The sequence below is a fragment of the Rhinatrema bivittatum genome, chromosome 1 (genome assembly GCF_901001135.1).
Source record: "Rhinatrema bivittatum chromosome 1, aRhiBiv1.1, whole genome shotgun sequence".
In the NCBI taxonomy this organism is placed as follows: Eukaryota; Metazoa; Chordata; class Amphibia; order Gymnophiona; family Rhinatrematidae; genus Rhinatrema; species Rhinatrema bivittatum.
Window position 1 is genome coordinate 564,278,043 of NC_042615.1, and position 19,940 is coordinate 564,297,982.

At 46.2% G+C, this 19,940-nt stretch overlaps 1 protein-coding gene across 1 annotated transcript in view; it reads left to right on the forward strand.

Moving 5' to 3' along the window:
* ISCA1 (iron-sulfur cluster assembly 1) overlaps positions 1-19,543 on the forward strand; it is a 55,426-nt gene extending 35,883 nt beyond the window's left edge. Inside the window, exons 3-4 of the mRNA XM_029617164.1 lie at positions 515-620; positions 18,995-19,543. Coding sequence (XP_029473024.1) covers positions 515-620; positions 18,995-19,143 — 255 coding nt within the window. The 3' untranslated portion in view covers positions 19,144-19,543. The remainder of the gene's footprint in view (positions 1-514; positions 621-18,994) is intronic.
* Positions 19,544-19,940: the final 397 nt, after the last annotated feature.

Sequence of the window (19,940 nt, forward strand, 5' to 3'; positions counted from 1 at the left end):
TTAGGAGGTCCTATCCCTTACCTGGGCAAACTAGTAATTGCATCGGTGTGTGTGTGTGTCTAATAACCCCCGCCAACATGTATGCAGCCATATAAAATTGTCAAAGTAGCCATTTAGGTAGTGTAACAGCACATATGATACTATACTGCTATTTTGTTTTTGTAAGTGAGCTTATTTTTACTTAAGTCTCTCATTGGTGAATTTGTGCAAGCACAGTGTGTAAGACACTCCCACTCCTTGGACTTCTGCAAAACCGATTTGCATGCATTTTCACACTATTGTGGTCTCATTTTGCTATAACTTTATTTAGCTATGGCAAGGCAACTGAGATTTTACTTGCATCTATTTTTTGAAGATCATATTCAGTTGCTTAAGTGCCACAATGTCAATAATCCTAGTAGAAAAACAAAACAATGGGATAGAATTTTAGCCTTCTAAATATTTTTTTATTGCCTGAAATCTAATATTTTGATGTTTTAAAAATGGGGAATTATACATCTTTTTGTATTTGCAGATTGGTCTAAAAGTTGGTGTTCGTACCAGAGGGTGCAACGGTCTTTCTTATTCATTAGAGTATACAAAGACAAAAGGCATGTCAGATGAAGAAGTACTTCAAGATGGTGAGATCTGCCTCTTCATTAAAAACTTTATTTATGTTTTTAATATAAATCCTACTTATCTGGATATCTAGCACTAAACACACTTTCAATATCTGGCCCAATAAGTTGTGCTACACGGTGACATCAGAGGCTTCTTTCAGTAGCAGAACCTTTTTCTTTTATGGAAACATAAATGGGAAAGAGGGCAAGATCTCAATGACTCTCTAAGCAGATGTGTTAAGAGGATTTTTACATATTGCCTTTTGATGTGTCTCAGCTTCATTGGCGGTAAGAATTCCTTAGCTCCAGAATATCCCTCATAAACGTAATTGTCATTTGGCCATCTACAAATGCAAAGTGGATGCCAAATATGTTATGATTACCATTAGTCCCTGGTGACTGCATTTTTGTCATAGTTCTTGACTTTCTTCTGGTATGAATATTCTAGAAGGCATAGATTTAAAGGTAATATAACATTTTGTCTCTAGAGTTGTGTTTTTTTATTTTCATTTCAGTGACTTTAGAACATATATGTGAAAGTGGTCAGTCATTTTCCAATTGTAGAATGATTTGTGAGTGCTTAAGTATTTTGTGCTGCTAATTCTTTGCAACTCCTAGAATTATTTATCAGGCTAGTCCTCAATTTGTTTTTAAACTGCAGGTAGTTTCATTGTGCTGCCTTGTTTTTGTATTTGAAAGGGTAAATAATCATTCAATTATTTACCTATTTCATTCCACTCATGATTTCTTAAACTTCTATCATGTCCCCTCTCAGCCATCTTTTTTTCATAGCTGTGCAGCCTCTCATCTTAGGGGAAAAGGGATTGGAATGAATTCCCCTATATCATTTCTATGCCCTTCTCTGCATCTTTTCTAGTTCCACTATGCCTTATTTTTTTAAGATGGGGCAACCAGCACTGCACACAATATTCAAGGAGTATTTGTTCCATGAATCAATACAGAGGCAATATATTTTCTGTTTTATTTTCCGTTCCTTTTTAGATCATTCCTAACAATCTATTTGCTTTTTTGACCACTGCCACACATTGAGCTGAGGATTTCAATGTATTGTCCACAAGGACTCCATGGACCTTTTTTCCTGAGTAGTATTTCCTAATACAGAACCTAGATTTGTGTATCTGTAGTTATTTTATTTGAATCACATTTTTCAACAGACCCAAAGTGATAGCATAAAAATTGGATTTAAACATAAAATCCAAAATATACAAGAAACATCCTTTCTTGACCTCTCATCGATCCCCACAATTCCATAGTCATAGACTGAACTTTCTCCCTAATTATCATTAGTGAAGGCTGTATGGAATAACCAAGCATCTTTTCTTCTGAAAAAGAAGGGAGTCCTGAATTAGCCTTCACTCTAAGAAAGCTTTTCTAGATTCTGTGGGCTACTACTTAAAACATAATGGTGCCTATATCTTTCTCAAGCCATCATCTGCATCTGGAACCATTAATTAATAATGTCTTGTGAGAGGATTACAAAGAACAAAGTGACACACAGACTGCAGAGATATCAGATAAATAAGAGCCATATTCATGCATTTAAATGTCACACAATATTCTATTAGTAATCAAAAGAGAGAACATTATGGATGAACTGGGTCCCTAGCTTTGTGTGCTCCACCAACTGGATGGCAGTGTGATGAATCAGCAGTTTTTGGTAGACCTGCAGTTGTGTAGTCCAGCGGTTCTCAACTGGTGTGTCGCCAAGCACGCACAGGTGTGGGACACCACACTTCCTGGTCCCCCGCTGGCCCAGCTGTTCCCCCTACCCCAGCGAAATGGGAACTCATCCTCCACCCAGGCTTAAAATGCTGATAGCCCAGGCAGAACGCAGCAGAAGAGCTGGAGTCAGCGGCACCAACATGGTCTCTTCTTCCTGCGCCCCCCCCCCCCCCCCTCTGTGGCCCAGAAGAGGAAGTGGTATGCAGCAGCCACACGTGCAGGAAGAAGAATATGCTAGTGCGGGTAGCATCGGCCTGGAGAGGTGTGGCTTGGAGCAAAAGAGGAGCAACATCAGCCCCCATGACTGATGGGATTCCTTTCTCAAAGCCGCAAGGGCTGGAAGTAGAGGAGGCTGCTGCTAGTTCAGGGAATGGGGAGGAGAGAGAGTGTGAGCAAACATATGTGTTTGAGATACTGTGTGTGTGTGAGTGATTGATTGAGATCCTGTGTGTGAGAGAGAGAGAGAGCATGAATGTAAGTGTATGATTGAGAACCTGTATGTTTTAGTCCTGGGGGAATTCTGCACTGTGCAGAATTGCAAAATTCTGTGCAGAAAATGGCAGAGGAGACCCCGGCATGCCGTGAATGGAGCATGTGCCATTCGCAGCACAGATGAAGTGACGTGATGCGCTCTGCTCGCGGAAAGATAAAGGCCCCCGGTAAGAGTGAATGTGTGGGGGTGGGGGGAGAGGAGTGCTTGAGTGTGGGTTCCAGAGAGAGGGAGCTTTATAAAGAGATTGTGAATGTGTGAGAGATTGGGAGCTGGTGTGTATAAAAAAAAAAAAAAAAAAAAAGTGATCTTATGTATGCGAGGGTGCTAGCCTGTGTGAAGGGATTGTGAATGTGTGAGAGAGAGCCTGTGTGAAGGGGTGCATGTGAAAGATACATAGCCTGTGTGAGAGAGAAAGGGAGCTTGTATGGGTGTGCATGCAAGAGAGAGGGACCCTGTATGTGTGTGTGTGCGAGAGAGGGAGGGAGCTGAGGGAGAGGCAGTATTGAGAATGGGGTCAAATTCTGGGTTGGCGATTAGAGTGGAAAGGGTTGAGCCTAGAGGTGGAGGAGTTGGGGCCTGAGAGGGCAAAGTGGCCAGGAAAGTAGGGAGAACAAGTGGAAGAGACACTCTTAAAGTGAATTTCTAGAGAAATTCTGTTCAAAATATTTAAAATTCTGCATCTTTAAGTAAAACTTTTTCTGTATTAATTTAAAATGTAATTACTTAAAGATTGTCATGTAAACTGTGTTATTTTGACAAATATAAAGTTGACAGAATTTTGCATACTTACGTTTTTGTGTACAGAATTTTAAATTTTTTTGCTCAGAATTCTCCCAGGAGTAGTCTGTGTGAGAGAGAGCATGTGTGTCTGTGATTGAGAGCTGGTGTAGGTGATAGGGATGTGAATCGTTTTAGGACGATTAAAATTATCGTCCGATAATTTTAATATCGTCTTAAACCGTTATGGAACACAATACAATACAGATTCTAACGATTTATCGTTATAAATCGTTAGAATCGTGAGCCGGCACACTAAAACCCCCTAAAACCCACCCCCGACCCTTTAAATTAAATCCCCCACCCTCCCGAACCCCCCCCAAATAACTTAAATAACCTGCGGGTCCAGCGGCGGTCCGGAACGGCAGCGGTCCGGAACGGGCTCCTGCTCCTGCATCTTGTCGTCTTCGGCCGGCGCCATTTTCCAAAATGGCGCCGAAAAATGGCGGCGGCCATAGACGAAAAAGATTGGACGGCAGGAGGTCCTTCCGGACCCCCGCTGGACTTTTGGCAAGTCTCGTGGGGGTCAGGAGGCCCCCCACAAGCTGGCCAAAAGTTCCTGGAGGTCCAGCGGGGGTCAGGGAGCGATTTCCCGCCGCGAATCGTTTTCGTACGGAAAATGGCGCCGGCAGGAGATCGACTGCAGGAGGTCGTTCAGCGAGGCGCCGGAACCCTCGCTGAACGACCTCCTGCAGTCGATCTCCTGCCGGCGCCATTTTCCGTACGAAAACGATTCGCGGCGGGAAATCGCTCCCTGACCCCCGCTGGACCTCCAGGAACTTTTGGCCAGCTTGTGGGGGGCCTCCTGACCCCCACGAGACTTGCCAAAAGTCCAGCGGGGGTCCGGAAGGACCTCCTGCCGTCCAATCTTTTTCGTCTATGGCCGCCGCCATTTTTCGGCGCCATTTTGGAAAATGGCGCCGGCCGAAGACGACAAGATGCAGGAGCAGGAGCCCGTTCCGGACCGCTGCCGTTCCGGACCGCCGCTGGACCCGCAGGTTATTTAAGTTATTTGGGGGTGGGGGATTTAATTTAAAGGGTCGGGGGTGGGTTTTAGGGGGTTTTAATGTGCCGGTTTTTCGATTTTTCGATTTTTCGATTTTTTAATGATTTTTCACGATATTTTACCCCCCCAAACGGCAACAATACGATTCCCTCCCCCTCCCAGCCGAAATCGATCGTTAAGACGATCGAGGACACGATTCACATCCCTAGTAGGTGAGAGCATGTGAGTATGTGATTGCCTGCCTGTGTGCAAGTAAGAAACAGAGCATATGTGTAAGTGTGAGATTGAAAGTCTATGGGTGTAAATGTAATTAAGAGCCTATATAAATGAGAGAGAGCGAGAGCATGTGTATATGTGTTTGACTGAGAGCCAGTGTGAGAGAGAGGAGAAAGTTGCAAGCAAACCATTCCTTCTGCTAATTCAAAACAATTTCAGGGCACCTGGATATCAAACGTTCCCAGGTATGGCAACCAAAGCATTTTTTATTCATATTTTTCATTATTGGGTCTTTGTGTCTGCTATTTTGAAATATTTTATTGGTATCTAGAAATTTTTTTGTTTTTAATTATTGAATATTCCATTCATCAGCCATTTTGAAATCTGTTCTTTTTATTAGTATGATTTTACTGCTATTGATTTTATATTTCTTAATTTGTTTTGAGGCCTGGTGGTGATTCTCTTTTTCCTTTTTTTTTTTACACTGCATACGAAGTCTCTGGCTTATTGCGGTTTCCAGTTCAGTTTTGGTCTGCATGTTTCTGTTTATGACTTATGGTCTCTTTATTCTTTGTTAGGTGAGAGTCTGCACATGTGACTAAGGTGAGGTTTTCTGCTGGTGTGTAGTTTCTATGTAGGGCTCTATAGCAGCCTGGCTTGTTCCTTTTTCCTAATAGGAGGGTTACTGGTGTCTTAAGGCCTGGTGTAATAATCTCGGTGTTGCCTTTTCTTAGGTAAGGTGGTTACTGATTGAGTGCTGGAAGTTGGTGCTGCTTTGGGATGTTTACTATTTATACAATTTCTATTCAGAGTACTTATCTTTCCCTTGTATCATTCTTAACAATAAAAATAATACTGGGCCTTTTATTTTTCATTTCCACAGTGAATTGTAATGAGCAGTGTGTCACACATGTGAACGTGGTCTGTCAGGTGTGTCCCGATGGGGAAAGAGGTTGAGAAGCTTTGGTCTAGCCTACTGAGCCAAAGCCTGGAACACTGTTACCAGGTCCTTAACAATCAGTTAGGATTATTTTTTTTTCCCTTTGTGCATCACTTTGCACTCTTCCACACTAAATTTCATGTGCCATTCAATGCTCAGTCTCCTGGTCTCACAAGGTCCTTCTGATGTTATTAACAATAATTTCAAGTCATTTGCAAATTTGATCACCTCACTCATTCTCTTTTGCAGATCATTCTAGTTGTTAAACTGCACAGGACCTGGTGCAGATCCCCGTGCTACTCCAGTAGTGACCTTTATCTTTTTGGAAAACTGATCATGTAGTCCAACCCTCCTTCAGTTAATAATCTCCCCCAATAGGACATTGCCATATTTTACAAAAAATGTTTGCATACTCCAATGTTCACAACTGATTACAATAAAAACATCCATAATAACGCACAAACCATATCAACATGTATGTTATTTTAAAGGCATAAAATGAGTGCTGTCTAACAACTTTACTGTATCAGCATAAAATTAAACATTCATTATATTGTGCCAGCCCTGGATTCACTCATGCACATTTGACTGCCTTGTTTTTTTGTACCTTTATGATTTTAAAGGTACGTAGAGCTATTAGTAGTATTTACCCTTCAAAAAAAAGTTTTACAGCAAAGCTACTTAAAGAATTTTAAATTTCCCATTTCCTTGAAAGTGACTATATTGACAATCCTATGTCAAACATTTGAAAAACACTGAATCCAATTGGTCTGAATTGATAATATGAGGCCAGTGTATGGTACTGTAATGTTACAAGGAAACTGCAAAGAATTGTCAATTTTGCTAAATCCCTAAGCTGTGTAAATGACCCAATATCAAAATACTCAGCCAGTGGCAGATTTTTTTTCATGGTGTAAAATAGGTTTTCCTAGCATGTAGACAGATGGACTCAGAACCGCTGGGTTTATGCTCCCCTGCCAGCAAATGGAGGCTGAGCAAGCTGATGACACAGTATATAGAACCCTGCAGTGACCCCAGCCTGCCAGTATTCTCCGTCTCCAGCAGATGGTGGACGTGCCTCTCCCTCTGTGAACTGCTTTGAGCTTAATGAAAGGAGAAATTTGAAATTCTTCTAGGACAAGCAGGATGGTAGTTCTCATGTGGGTGACATCATCAGATGGAGCCAGATATGGAAAACGTTTGTCAAAGTTTCTAGAAACTTTGGCAGACTGAGCATGCCCGTCCACGCAAGGTCTCTCTTCAGCCTCTTTTCCACACTGCAACAGCCTCGCAGTTGTGGGGCTCCAAACCCTTGAAAGCGTTTTTGCATAATTTTGGGGGTGTTTTTTCCTTTCTGCATCTGGTCCCTCTTCGTGGTTGCTTCCTCCAATAGGTGCCCTTGGCTTTTACTATTGTTATTCGTGGTTGACTCCTGACTCCCATTTCTGGGGCCCGTCTGTCATCGACTGCCCGCCAGCCTCCTTTTTTGATGGCGTCGCTGGATTTTCAACGATGCCCCCAGTGCCTGCAGACCATGTCCATCACGGAGCCGCAAGAGGTCTGTATCCTTGCATAACGTCCAAGGGTGGTGGTGGTTCAATCAAATGACCCCCAAAGGGCATCGTGCTCACCTGAATAAAATGGAGAAGTTTTTTGGCTCCCTGAAAACCTCCGCTTTGGCATCTGTGTTCTCTACACCAAAGGACTGCGGGGAATCATCCGCTTCCCTTCCTCTGGCAGTTCCATTCTCCAGTACACCTAAGGATCGTGGAGAATGAGATCAATCCTCTGTGATCTTTCCCCTCCCCCTAATCTCTGGGTCATCATCCTCCTCTGCGCCGGGGAAAGACCAGGCCGAGCACCGGAAACCCATGAAGGATAGAAACTGGTCACCATCCCGACACTGTTCTGGTTCCGGAGCGGAATCAGTGGCTGCTGAGCTGCCATTGAAGAGGCACCGGCCCCCATCCTCCGGTGCTCCCGGAAGCCCGAGGCGTTCCCCACTGGCAAAGATGCTGGGTGCTGTGCCCCCTCAGGCTCCCTCCTAGGGTGTCTCGGCGATGCCTTATCCCCCTCCTTAAGTCCTTACTTCACAGGACTTCCAGGAGGAGCTTGACTGCAGGGTGCAATCGGCAGTGCTCAAAGTGCTTCAGAGCGTCGAGCTGCCGGCGCCACCGGCCCCCATACTGGTGCCTGGGCCTCCGCCTTCAATATTCGTGCCCCTGCTGGAGCGTCTGGACGTCCTTCTTGGCGCCCTACAGACGCAACCGGTGCCCAAGAGGCCCTCTATACCTCCTCGGCCACCAATGCCTTCCACCGGAGCAAGGATTAAACAAAGTGAAATAGATGCCAGATGTCCTTTAGAAATGCTTTATTTTGATCGGGACATGTTAAAAAATGCCCAACTCTGGTCGAGTTTCGCCACCCTTTAGGTGGCTTTCTCGGGCTACAATACATAAAAATTCAATAAAATATTATGAACACAAATCATTTGAAACCTGAAAAATATGACTTACAAAATTAAACAACTTAAAACCAAATAGACTTAGACATTACAACACAAAATGGTAACATTCAAATGTGGATATTGAATATAGGTGATATCAAGACATAGAGCTCCAAACACATTTATCAGTGTGAACATAAAACCAAAACAATACCTGTATAGCTTAAAAATATAGGTATCAAATTACTGTCATTCTTATTAAAGACACCTAAAATTAAAATAGTAAATTAAATGTTAAAAATTGAAACTTACACATTTTGATTAGCCAAAATCTCTTATAACTATACAAGCCTCTATTTTATATTCAAAAGTAGTTAATTCAAAACCCGTTTAATTTCACCCCCCAAATTTTTTTTAATAACAACCCAGTGGCCTATTTAACTACGTAAGTAATCTGTTAATATTTTATATTTTTAAGGAAAAAGTTATACCAAATTTTACTTCAGTCAGATAACAAGCGGCAATGATATATTCCTTAGGATTACTTGTCCCTTTGTGGCTATGTATGTGCTTTACCTTTGCGATTTTAATATATCTGCTGCCATTGTTTTGTTTAGGTTTACTTACGCTATTAGAAGGTTTTACAATTAGCCATGTCCAGCGAAAACTTTCTGATACTGTCTTAATTTCTTGCATTCCGTATCTATTTATTTTGTGTATTTATAAATTATATATTTTTTTAAACATGTACCTGCTGCGGTATTGTTTTGGTTTTATGTTCACACTGATAAATGTGTTTGGAGCTCTATGTCTTGATATCACCTATATTCAATATCCACATTTGAATGTTACCATTTTGTGTTGTAATGTCTAAGTCTATTTGGTTTTAAGTTGTTTAATTTTGTAAGTCATATTTTTCAGGTTTCAAATGATTTGTGTTCATAATATTTTATTGAATTTTTATGTATTGTAGCTTGAGAAAGCCACCTAAAGGGTGGCGAAACTCGACCAGAGTTGGGCATTTTTTAACATGTCCCTATCAAAATAAAGCATTTCTAAAGGACATCTGACATCTATTTCACTTGTTTAATCCTCACGGCTTTTATAGATCGCCTTCCTCATTGCTTTCTGGTTCCACCAGAGCAATCCAGATTCCTGAGTCCTCCAAGGAGGATGAGTCCGTGGGCACCGGGTGCCCATGCCCGCGGTTCTCTAGGCTGCTGCCGGTTCCCTCCGGCGTACCATCGCTGATGCCCAAGGGCCCATCAATGCCATGGGTGCCCCCTCTGCCCTCTGTGCCTTTGGGGCCTGGGCCTAGTGCCCCTGTCAGTCCCCACCCTCAGCATCTGGACCCTAGTGAGGAGGAGGGCCCCTATGACCCGTGGGGCAATGACTCCTTGGATGCATTGTCTTTGTTCTCAGACGACCCCCTCTCGGAGCCTTCCCCTCCGGAGGAGCAGCGCCACTCCCCGCCCGAGGACCTATCGTTCACCAGCATTGTAAGGGCCATGGCTGAAGCCATCCCCTTCCAGCTTCTGTTGGAGGAGGACTCCCATCATAAGATGCTGGAGGTCCTCCAGTTCATCGACACTCTAAAAGTGATCGTGGCGGTGCCGGTCCACGACATCTTTAAGAGGCTCCTCTTTCGTATATGGGAACACCTGGTATCGGTGGCCCCGGTGAACAGGAAAGCTGATGCGACTTACCTGGTTCAACAGGCAGTGGGCTTTGAAAGGCTGCACTTACCCCATCAGTCTACGGTGGTGGCGTCTACTCCAAAAAAAAAAAAAAAAAAAGCCAGACGCTCCTGGACACATGCTTCTGTCCCCTGGGGTGTGAACATAGGGAGCTTGATAGCATTGAGAGAAAAATGTTCCAAGGTCTATGGTGGCCCATATTGCGCCCTACCAGCTGTGTATGACTGCAGCCTGTGGAAGCAGGTCCAAGAGTTTGCAGAGAGCCTCCCCCAGCAACAGCAGGAGTCCCTTGTGGCCATTGGCACGCTGGGTTTTGAAGCTGGTAGACACGAGGTCAGGTTGACTATGACATCTTTGAAACTGCAGCCCGCCTAGCCACCGGGGCATCTGTGCCAGATGACTGGCTTGGCTTAGAATCTCCGACTGGAGGTGCAGGACAGACTTGCGGACCAACCCTGCACAGGAGGGAACCTGTTTGGGGATAAAGTTAAAGAGGTCATAATGCAACTAATGATCAGCATGATACCCTTTTGCAACTCTCAGACAGTCCCTCTGAGGCCCCTTCCACCAGGAAGTCTTCCAGGCCAGGTTCTCGCAAGCCCTTCTACCGGCCAAAGAAGTACTTCTCTCTAGCTGCCCACACCCGGACTTACTGGCCCAGTCCCAGAGGCTGCAGCTGGCAGCAGCGGATACAGGGGGCCCAACCAGCCCCACAACAGGCCCTGTCTGCTGGCTTTTGACTCACAGCGAGGGGGCACGAGCCAAACGCTGGTTCTCCTGGCGGCTGGCCCTCCCAGTCCATGGCAGGCTCCTTCACTTCGCCAGCCACTGGGATGCGATCTCTTCGGACCAATGGGTTCTCTCCATTGTCCGCCAGGGCTACCGCTTGAACTTCAGCTGGCACCCAGAGACCGATTTTTCCCCCATGTCCATTGTGGGATTCGTGCAACCATCAGGTCATCCTCCAATCAGAACTTTCCACCCTTCTGGTGGCAGGTGCGGTAGAGCTGGTTCCCTGTGAGCAGCGGGGGCACGCTTCTACTGAAGTACTTCCTCATTCTGAAAAGGAACGGCAGCTTGCGCCCCATTCTTGCCCTCAAGGCACTGAACCACTTTCTCGTATGAGAAAAATTCAAGATGCTCTCTCTGGGCACACTGATTCCGCTCCTTCTTGGAGGAGATTGACTCTGCTTCCTTGACTTGAAGGAAGCTTACGCCCACATTGAGAAAGTCTGATACTTCACTTTCAATGCATATCCAGCATAACTCTCTGCTTCAACTGCAGGGGGAATGAAGAAAAGTGGATCTATATACAGACAACCAACAAGGACTGAATTACCTAGTCTGGGTAAACAAATAAGCATGGGTGTAGCTTTCTTATTGCGGCGGTTACTACCCCTAACTAATTAAACTAGATATTTCACTTAGATGCAGTTCCAACACTGCTCTCTACATTAATGGTGGGGGTGGAAGGGAAATAGAACCAAAAGGTTACTAAGAGCCAAGAGTAACAGATAAGTATGAGAAAAAAAAAAAGTGCGAAACTTGCTGGGCAGACTGGATGGGCCGTCTTCATGAAATGCTTGGCGGTGGTGGCTTCCTATCTCAGGCGCCGCTCGGTCCACATCTTTCCATACCTGGATGACTAGCTGATCCGGAGCGACTCTTACTCCGGAGCCACAAACTCTCTAGCCTTGACGGTCAACACCTTACCGACTTTGGGATTCGTTATCAACTTTCCCAAGTCACACCTCAATCCATCTCCACAGCTGGACTTTATCAGTGCTAGGTTGGATACGGCTCAGGTGAAAGCCTTACTGCCCAGCAATCGAGCGTCACCCTCTCTTTGCTGGCTACCTTCATTTGCAACAGGGCGACTGTACCAGCCAGACTGCTGCTCCTCCTGCTGGGCCATATGGCGGCCTCTGACCATGTGACCCCCTTGGCCCGCCTCCAGATGAGGGACCCACAGTGGGCCTTGTAATGTCAATGGCGGCAGGCATCCCAAGATGTGGAAGTGCCGGTGACTGTTTCAGACCCTCTCCGTCTCTCCCTAGCCTGGTGGGAAGCCCTATCTAATCTGGAAATAGGACTCCCATTCCAGCCTGCTCCGCCCCAGGTGACCCTCACCACCGACGCCTCACCTCGGGGGTGAGGGCCCACACAGACAGCCTGCATACTCTGGGCCTTTGGACTGCAGCCGAATCCCACTGCCAGATAAACTTTCTGGAATTGCGGGCGATCCAGTTGCCCTGTGGGCTTTCTAGGACAGGTTGTCCTCATCAGAATGGATAACCAGGTGGTGATGTGATACATCGACAAGCAGGGAGGCGCTACAGGTCTGAGATTGGGCCCTCTCCCAAAGGGATGTATCTGCAGGCCACGTACCTGCCGGGCCACCAAAACACATTGGTGGACTGCCTCAGCCGGTCCTTCCAAACACACGAGTGATCCTTGAACCCGGCAGAAGCAGCCAACCTATTCTGTCGCTGGGGCAAGTCGGACATGGACCTTTTCGCCTCTCCCCACAATCACAAGGTGAGCATGTTCTGCTCCCTGATCCCGAGGAAGGACCTTAACGGCCTGTGACGCGTTCTCCCTTTAATGGGGACAAGGTCTCATATACGCGTACCCCCCAATCCCACTTCTCTCAAGGACTCTGACGAAGCTGTGAGAAGACGGGGGGGGGGGGGGGGCCATGATCCTGGTGGCACTCTCCTGGCCAAGGTAGGTGTGGTTCCCTCTCCTCCAAGACCTGTCCATGAGCGCACAGGTTCTGCTGGGGACTGCTCCCGACCTCCTACAGCAGAACCAGGCACCACCTGAACCTCCGGGCATTGGCCCTCATGGCGTGGATGTTGAGCGCATGACCCTCCAGCCCTTGCAGCTCTCGGATGGAGTGTCCAGGGTCTTGATTGAATCCCGGAAACCTTCCACTTGCAGATCCTACAGTTCAAAGTGAAAATATTTCTCCACCTGGTGCAGGGGCCACGGACTAGACCCTTTCTCCTGCCCGCTCCCTGCCTGCTGGATTATGTATGGCACCTTTCAGAGTCTGGCCTCCAGACCAGCTCAGTCCAATTGAACCTCAGTGCTTACCACCGGGGTATCGCTGGAGCACCCATCTCAGTCCAGCCACTGGTCAGGCGTTTTATGTGGGGCCTAGTCCAACTAAAGCCCCCGCTTCGCCCGCCAGCAACCCCATGGGATATCAACATAATCCTAGCAAGGCTCATGCGACGTCCATTTGAGCCTCTCAAATCCTGTGACCTGAAGTTCCTCACCTGGAAGGTTATGTTCCTGGTGGCAATCACTTCCGCTCACCAGGTCAGCGAGATCCAAGCCCTGGTTACGTATGCTCCCTACATGAAATTCTTCCATGATCGTATAGTGTTACGCAAGCATCCAAAATTCCTGCCGAAGATGGTGACTGCGTTCCACATCAACCAGTCAATTATCTTTCCCACGTTCTTCCCATGGCCTCATTCCCATCCAGGGGAACATGCTCTTCACACCTTGGACTGCAAACGGGCTCTTGCTTTCTACTTGGATCATACAGCGAGGCACAGACAGTCCACCCAGCTCTTTGTCTCCTTTGACATCAACAGGCTGGGAGCAGCAGTGGGAAAGCAGACCCTTTCCAACTGGCTAGCGGATTGCATTGCCTTCTGCTACAAGCAGGCAGGTCTCCAGCTGCCCGGCAGAGTGAAGGCTCACTCTGTGCGGGCTGTGGCAGCATCAGAGGGACCGCACGCAGGTGGGCCAATCACTGAAATCTGCGGAGTCGCGACCTGGTGTGGTCACTCCACACCTTTGCGGCTCACTACTGTCTCGACAGGTATAGTTGCCAGGACAGCGCTTTTGGCCAGTCTGTCCTCCGTAATCTATTCCAGTCTTGAACCCAACAGTTCTTATCGTGCTCTCTGTGGAGCCAGACTGCCCCTGCTTCCCACAATGCTGCAGTTATGCCCGTTGGAACCTTGTTCGGCTACTGTGGGTCCCTCTGTTCCTAGGAGGCAGTCTTGAGCTCTGTAATCACCCACATGTAAGGACCTACCATCCTGCTTGTCCTAGAAGAAATATTTGCTTACCTGTAACAGGTATTCTCCTAGGACAGCAGGATGTTAGCCCTCAGGAATCCTGCCCGCCTCCCCATGATATTGGGTTCTCCTTCATTTTGTGTTATTTTTTCACTCCTATTTTGCTATCTTACGAGACTGAAGGGGGACTGAAGGGGCCCCTCGAATGGACGCGCAGATAGCAAACGTTTTCCCTGCTGGGCTCAATCTGATTCTGTCACCCACATGTGAGGACCAAAATCCTGCTGTCCTAGGAGAACACCTGTTACAGGTAAGCAACTGTGCTTTCTAAATTCAGGAAAAGAAAGCCCTGCTCTTCTGTGGTGATACCTAAAGGTCCCTCCCCAGTTGAGAATTCCTGAGGCGATTTCCGTGGTCCCTCAGAGGTGTGCCTGGCTGTAGCTGGGTTTCCCGGCGTGGACTTAGCTGCTAGTTCAGCTGAAAGACAGCGGGTGCAGGAGACCAAGTGCGGTGGTGACAGCAGATGCCCTCTCCCTTCTGCAGCCAGACACGTCTCTGTACTCAGCCAGTAAGCACTGAGCTCAGGTAAGGTTTATATAAAAATTTAAAAAAAAATAGTTTTACCTGAATCAGAGACAGGGTTTTCAGGACTTTCTCTGGTATCTGTTCTTGGCGCGCTGTGCTGACATTTGTTCCTGCTGCTGTTGGGGTTGGCGAACTGGGCAGCCTGGCAAGTTGAGCAGCTCCTGGTGAGCCAGGTCCCCCACACTTAGGCTTTTTTCTTGCATGTTGCATGGTTGGCCGCGGCGGCCATCTTTACTCGCTCTTGTGCGTGTTCTGCAGTCTGCTCTGCACATGCTTTGTGCACTCTGTTTTTGGGCACATTTTTTACGTGCTTATCTTGTGCATGCTCATTGCTGTGCTTTCTTCTAGGTGCTTATTTTTTGGGTGCATTTCATTTTTGAGCACGAGCCATTCCAACACACGTTTACCGCAGTGATAGCGCTGGTAAGCAAGAAACCTAAGCGTCTTCCTACTTGTGCTGCCAGTCATATTAGGGCTTCTCAGCCTGACATGGCTTCTAACCTGTGTCAGTGCTGCTCAGACTCTCATTGAGAGTTGTCTTCCTCAGATTTTGCTAAGCCTGGCTCTTCCCATTCTGATGATAGGTTGGTCACTGCCTTGACTGGGGGGATGCCAGATATTGGCTCTCCATTGACTGGCTCCTCTGCTGGCGAGGGCAGTTCTGTGGGACTAGCTCCAGTTCCTTCTGGGCTTGGTCTAGATCCGGCTGCTTTTCCTTGGGTGGAATAAAGGCTTGGCCCATAATTCCTTGAAAGTGTGGGATGCGGCTCTTGCCTGTATCAGAGGCCTGGTGAATGGTGTTTCCTTGTCATCTCATCCTGATGTGGGCTGTTTTTTTGAAGGGAGTGAAGCACCTTAGGCCTCCCTGGACTTTTTAGGGGGCCCAACGTTCTGCCCACTGTGTAGCCTTTCCTTACGGTTGTTGACTTTGAAGATGTTCCTGGTGGCTATATTTTCTGCGTGTTGGATTTCTGAGCTGCAAGCCTTGACTTGCCGGGAGCCATTCCTTCGGGTGACTCCGGGGGCGTTACAGCTGCATACTGTTCCATCCTTCTTGCTCAAGGTAGTCTCAGACTTTCATTTGAATCAGTCCATTTACTTGCCATCCCTGTATAAGGTCAGGGATGCGGAGGAGTTTTACCTTTTGTGCTCCTTGGATATTAAGCGTCTTGTCATGCAGTATCTGGGGGTCTCTGAGTCTTTTTGAAAGACAAATTTGCCTGTTTGTTCTCCATGGTGGGAGTAAGCAGGGCGTTCCGGCTTCACGAGCTACCATAGCACATTGGATTAAGGAGGTGGGCACGATCACGTAATGTGGATGCTGAAAAGCCGTTGCCTACTCAAGTTAGGGCTCATTACACTATGGCTCAGGCAGTGTCATGGGCAGAGGTTAGACTGTTATCTCTAGTCTATATCTGCTGAGCTGCGACGTGGTCCTCCTTATACACTTTTTCTAGGTTTTATTGTCTGGATGTGAAGGCCCAGGCGGATGCAACCTTTGTACGTGCGGTGTTGACTGGACCGCAGGCAGCCTCCCACCCTGTTGGGGAGTAGTTTTGGTAGTCCTGAGTCCATCTGTCTACATGTTAGGAAATATATAAATTACTTGCCTGATAATTTTGTTTTCCTTAGTGTTATCAGATGGAGTCTGCTTCCTCCCTTGGCTGCCGTATGTGTGTGTCAATAATCATCCAGTGGGGCTCTGTGGCCCAAGGGATTATTGATAAGTGTTCATCCAGTCCCCTAGCTTGGGATACCTAGAATCTTATGTGAGTTCAGGTGTTCTGATTATCTGTTTTAATCCAGTTTTTTTGCTAGTCTGTCCACAGTTGGCTTTTGAAGAGAATACTGGCAGGCTGGGGTCACTGCAGGTTTATATATATTGTGACGTCAGCTTGCTCCTCCATCTGCTGGCAGGAGAGCATAAACACACTGGTCCTGAGTCCATCTGTCAACACTAAAGAAAACGAAATTATCAGGTAAGTAATTTCTCTAATTTGATCCAGCTGAAGAGGTAGGTGAAACTGTATCAGGTTTACTCCTTTGCATAATTTTTTCTGCACTTTGAACTGAGACTTCATATGGCATTTTAAAATGTTATCAGTTGCCTGGTTGCTGGTGCTTTGTTTAGAGTGGTTCAGTCAAAGCTGGTGCAATGAATTTTGCCATCCTGTGTGACTCCAGGATTTGGAACCTCTCCTCCCTCCCACCTCAGGCCTTCACTGCCGGTTGCTGCAACTTTCACATGCCTCCACCCTTCTCCTAACCTGATAAGTATCTCCATTCTGCACTGGGTGGTCCCGTTCTCTGGGTGCTGTCAGCAGCTGTTTCTGTAAAAATGAACTTTTAGCTTCCACTTGCTTGCAGCCCTATGGCAACCACACTCCTCTCCCTCCGGAGTGGGTTTCCTATTTTATGAAAAAGCACATAGGGAAGATGACTGGGCTGCTGCAGGAATTGAATACATGAAGTCTTTGATCCCATATTCACAGAAACAGCTGTTGATGACAGTCAGGCCAGAGTGCTTTGGAGCAACAGAGGACCTGAAGAGATGGGGCCATGAACATCAGAGGGTGATAGTGTTGGAAAAACTCCCAGCATGGGTGGTGGGTTTTGTTTTTTGTTTTTAATGCCATCCTAGACAGTCTCCTGTGCTCCTTAATATATTTTGCCAGCTCTGGATTCAGTCAGTCAGTGTTTTACTTAAAGGAATTGTTCACTTCGTGACCTATTAGTCCAGTGGTTCCCAACCTTTTTTGTTTGTGGCACACCACCCACTTCCCCATCATCGCTTTCTCTTCCTTCTCCCCCCTACCCCATGGAATCATCACCTTCTCCCTTCCCTCCTCCCCCAGCAATTATAATCATGCCTTTCCCCTAGCATCATCTTCTTCTTCCCTTCCCTATCTCCCTCCAACTCCCGAATCATCATCACCTTCCCATTCCTACCACCACTTTCCTGCACCCCCTGGCATAATCACCTTCTTTCTCCACCTCCTCACCCCTGATATCGTCAGTCATCCTCCTCCTCCTCCTCCTCCGGCATTGCCTTCCCTCTCTCCCTCTCCCCCTCTCCCCCCTCCTCCTCTGGCATCGCCTTCCCTCTCTTCCTCCTCCTCTGGCATCGCCTTCCCTCTCCCCCTCCTCCTCCGGCATCGCCTTCCCTCTCGCTCCACTTTAAGAACATAAGAACATTCCATACTGGGTCAGATCAAGCCCAGCATCCTGTTTCCAACAGTGGCCAATCCAGGGCATAAGAACCTGGCAAGTACCCAAAAACTAAGTCTATTCCATGTTACCGTTGCTAGTAATAGAGGCTATTTTCTAAGTCAACTTAATAGCGGGTAATGGACTTCTCCTCCAAGAACTTATCCAATCCTTTTTTAAACACAGCTATACTAACTGCACTAACCACATCCTCTGGCAACAGATTCTAGAGTTTAATTGTGCGTTGAGTAAAAAAGAACTTTCTCCAATTAGTTTTAAATGTGCCCCATGCTAACTTCATGGAGTACCCCCTAGTCTTTCTATTATCTGAAAGAGTAAATAACCAATTCACATCTACCCGTTCTAGACCTCTCATGATTTTAAACATCTCTATCATATACCCCCTCAGTCATCTCTTCTCCAAGCTGAAAAGTCCAATACTCTTTAGTCTTTCCTCATAGGGGAGCTGTTCCATTCCCCTTATTTTGGTAGCCCTTCTCTGTACCTTCTCCATCGCAACTTTTTTTTGAGATGCGGCGACCAGAATTGTACACAGTATTCAAGGTGCAGTCTCACCATGGAGCGATACAGAGGCATTGACATTTTCCGTTTTATTCACCATTCCCTTTTTAATAATTCCCAACATTCTGGGAATTACCTCCCCATCCCTTTAAATCATCATAATCTTCCCTGTCCCCCATCTATTAGTATCATCACCTTTCCTTCCACCCCCCCCCCCCCCCCCCACACACACACACACCCCTACCTCGTTCCCCATTTCGCTCCAATCCCTGAACAGCAAGTCTGGGAGCAGGCTTACTCAAGTCTTCCTCCTGCTGCTTCCTCCTTTGCCAGCCTCCCTCTGCAATCTGAACTGCACGGAGACAGCAGGTCTCACAAGACTACAGAGCGCCATGCAATTTCTGTTGCACAGGAGAGCCAGCAGAGGGGAAAGCAGGTGCAGCTGCTGACACCCCCTGCTGGCAGGAGGACATTCTGCAGGCCAGGAGGGAAACAGGAAATGAGACTGCAGCTGCGGCACACCAGCACTCCAGTCGTAGCACACTGGTTGAGAAACATTGTATTGTTCTAATGTGTCAGTATTTCATTTGGACTGTAGCAAAAAATATGATTGTGTAATTAGCACCAACTTCCTGTATACTCAAATTTTATGATGCAATGATAATTGTTTATACATTCTACTGCATTTAAAACATTGTACTTGTCTTATTTTTTTTCTTCAAGGTGTTAGAGTCTTCATTGAAAAGAAAGCACAGCTAACACTTTTAGGAACAGAAATGGACTATGTAGAAAATAAATTATCCAGCGAGTTTGTTTTCAATAATCCAAACATCAAAGGAACCTGTGGCTGTGGAGAAAGCTTTAACATTTGAAACCTCAGGACTGCATCTTTCGGCTTTTAATATAAAGCATGGATTCCTCCTCCTCCTTGTCCTTTTCTAAAGAAAATATTTCTTTCAAGTGTGTGGTCTTTAAAGTGTAGCTGCCTTTTACAGGAATAAAAGTAAAATAAATGCGTTTGAAAATGGAACATATTTCAAAATTCCTAACATGAAATATTTACTCCTTCATTTCTGTGGTCTAAAAGGAAAGAGTAATTCTGAAATAAAAAGGTTTCCTTATTAAAAAGAAATGCAGCACTGTTTGTATAATATCTCATTTAGTGATCATTTATAATTGTCCAAATCATCAGCATTGGCTACCTTCATAACTTTCTTTTTTGCTCATTGCACTTAATATATTTCTGTTGATAAGCAGGCTGAATTAGCCATGCTTCATGGGTGAAGTCATCGAGCAGCACATTGCAGAGTTCTCTCAAGAAAAATTAGTTTTTAATGTACTGAGCATGTGCAGGACTTCCTGCATGAACAATCATTCCAGAACTTTCCTCATTTGTTTTTTTAATCTGTGCTTTGCATAGATGCAGGAGATTCTCCTAGGACAAGCAGGATGGTAGTTCTCACACATGGGTCCAGCACAGAAAACTTATGTCAAAGTTTCTGGAACTTTGACTACGCATACTGAGCCTGCCCTATATCATGCATCCATGTGGGGTCCCTCTTCGGGTTGTCTTTTTTTCTTTGTCCTGCGTAGCTTTTGCATCTCAGTGATCTGAGCTCATGGCTTTTCCTTGGAAATTGCTGTGGAGAACTTTTTTCACTAACTTTTT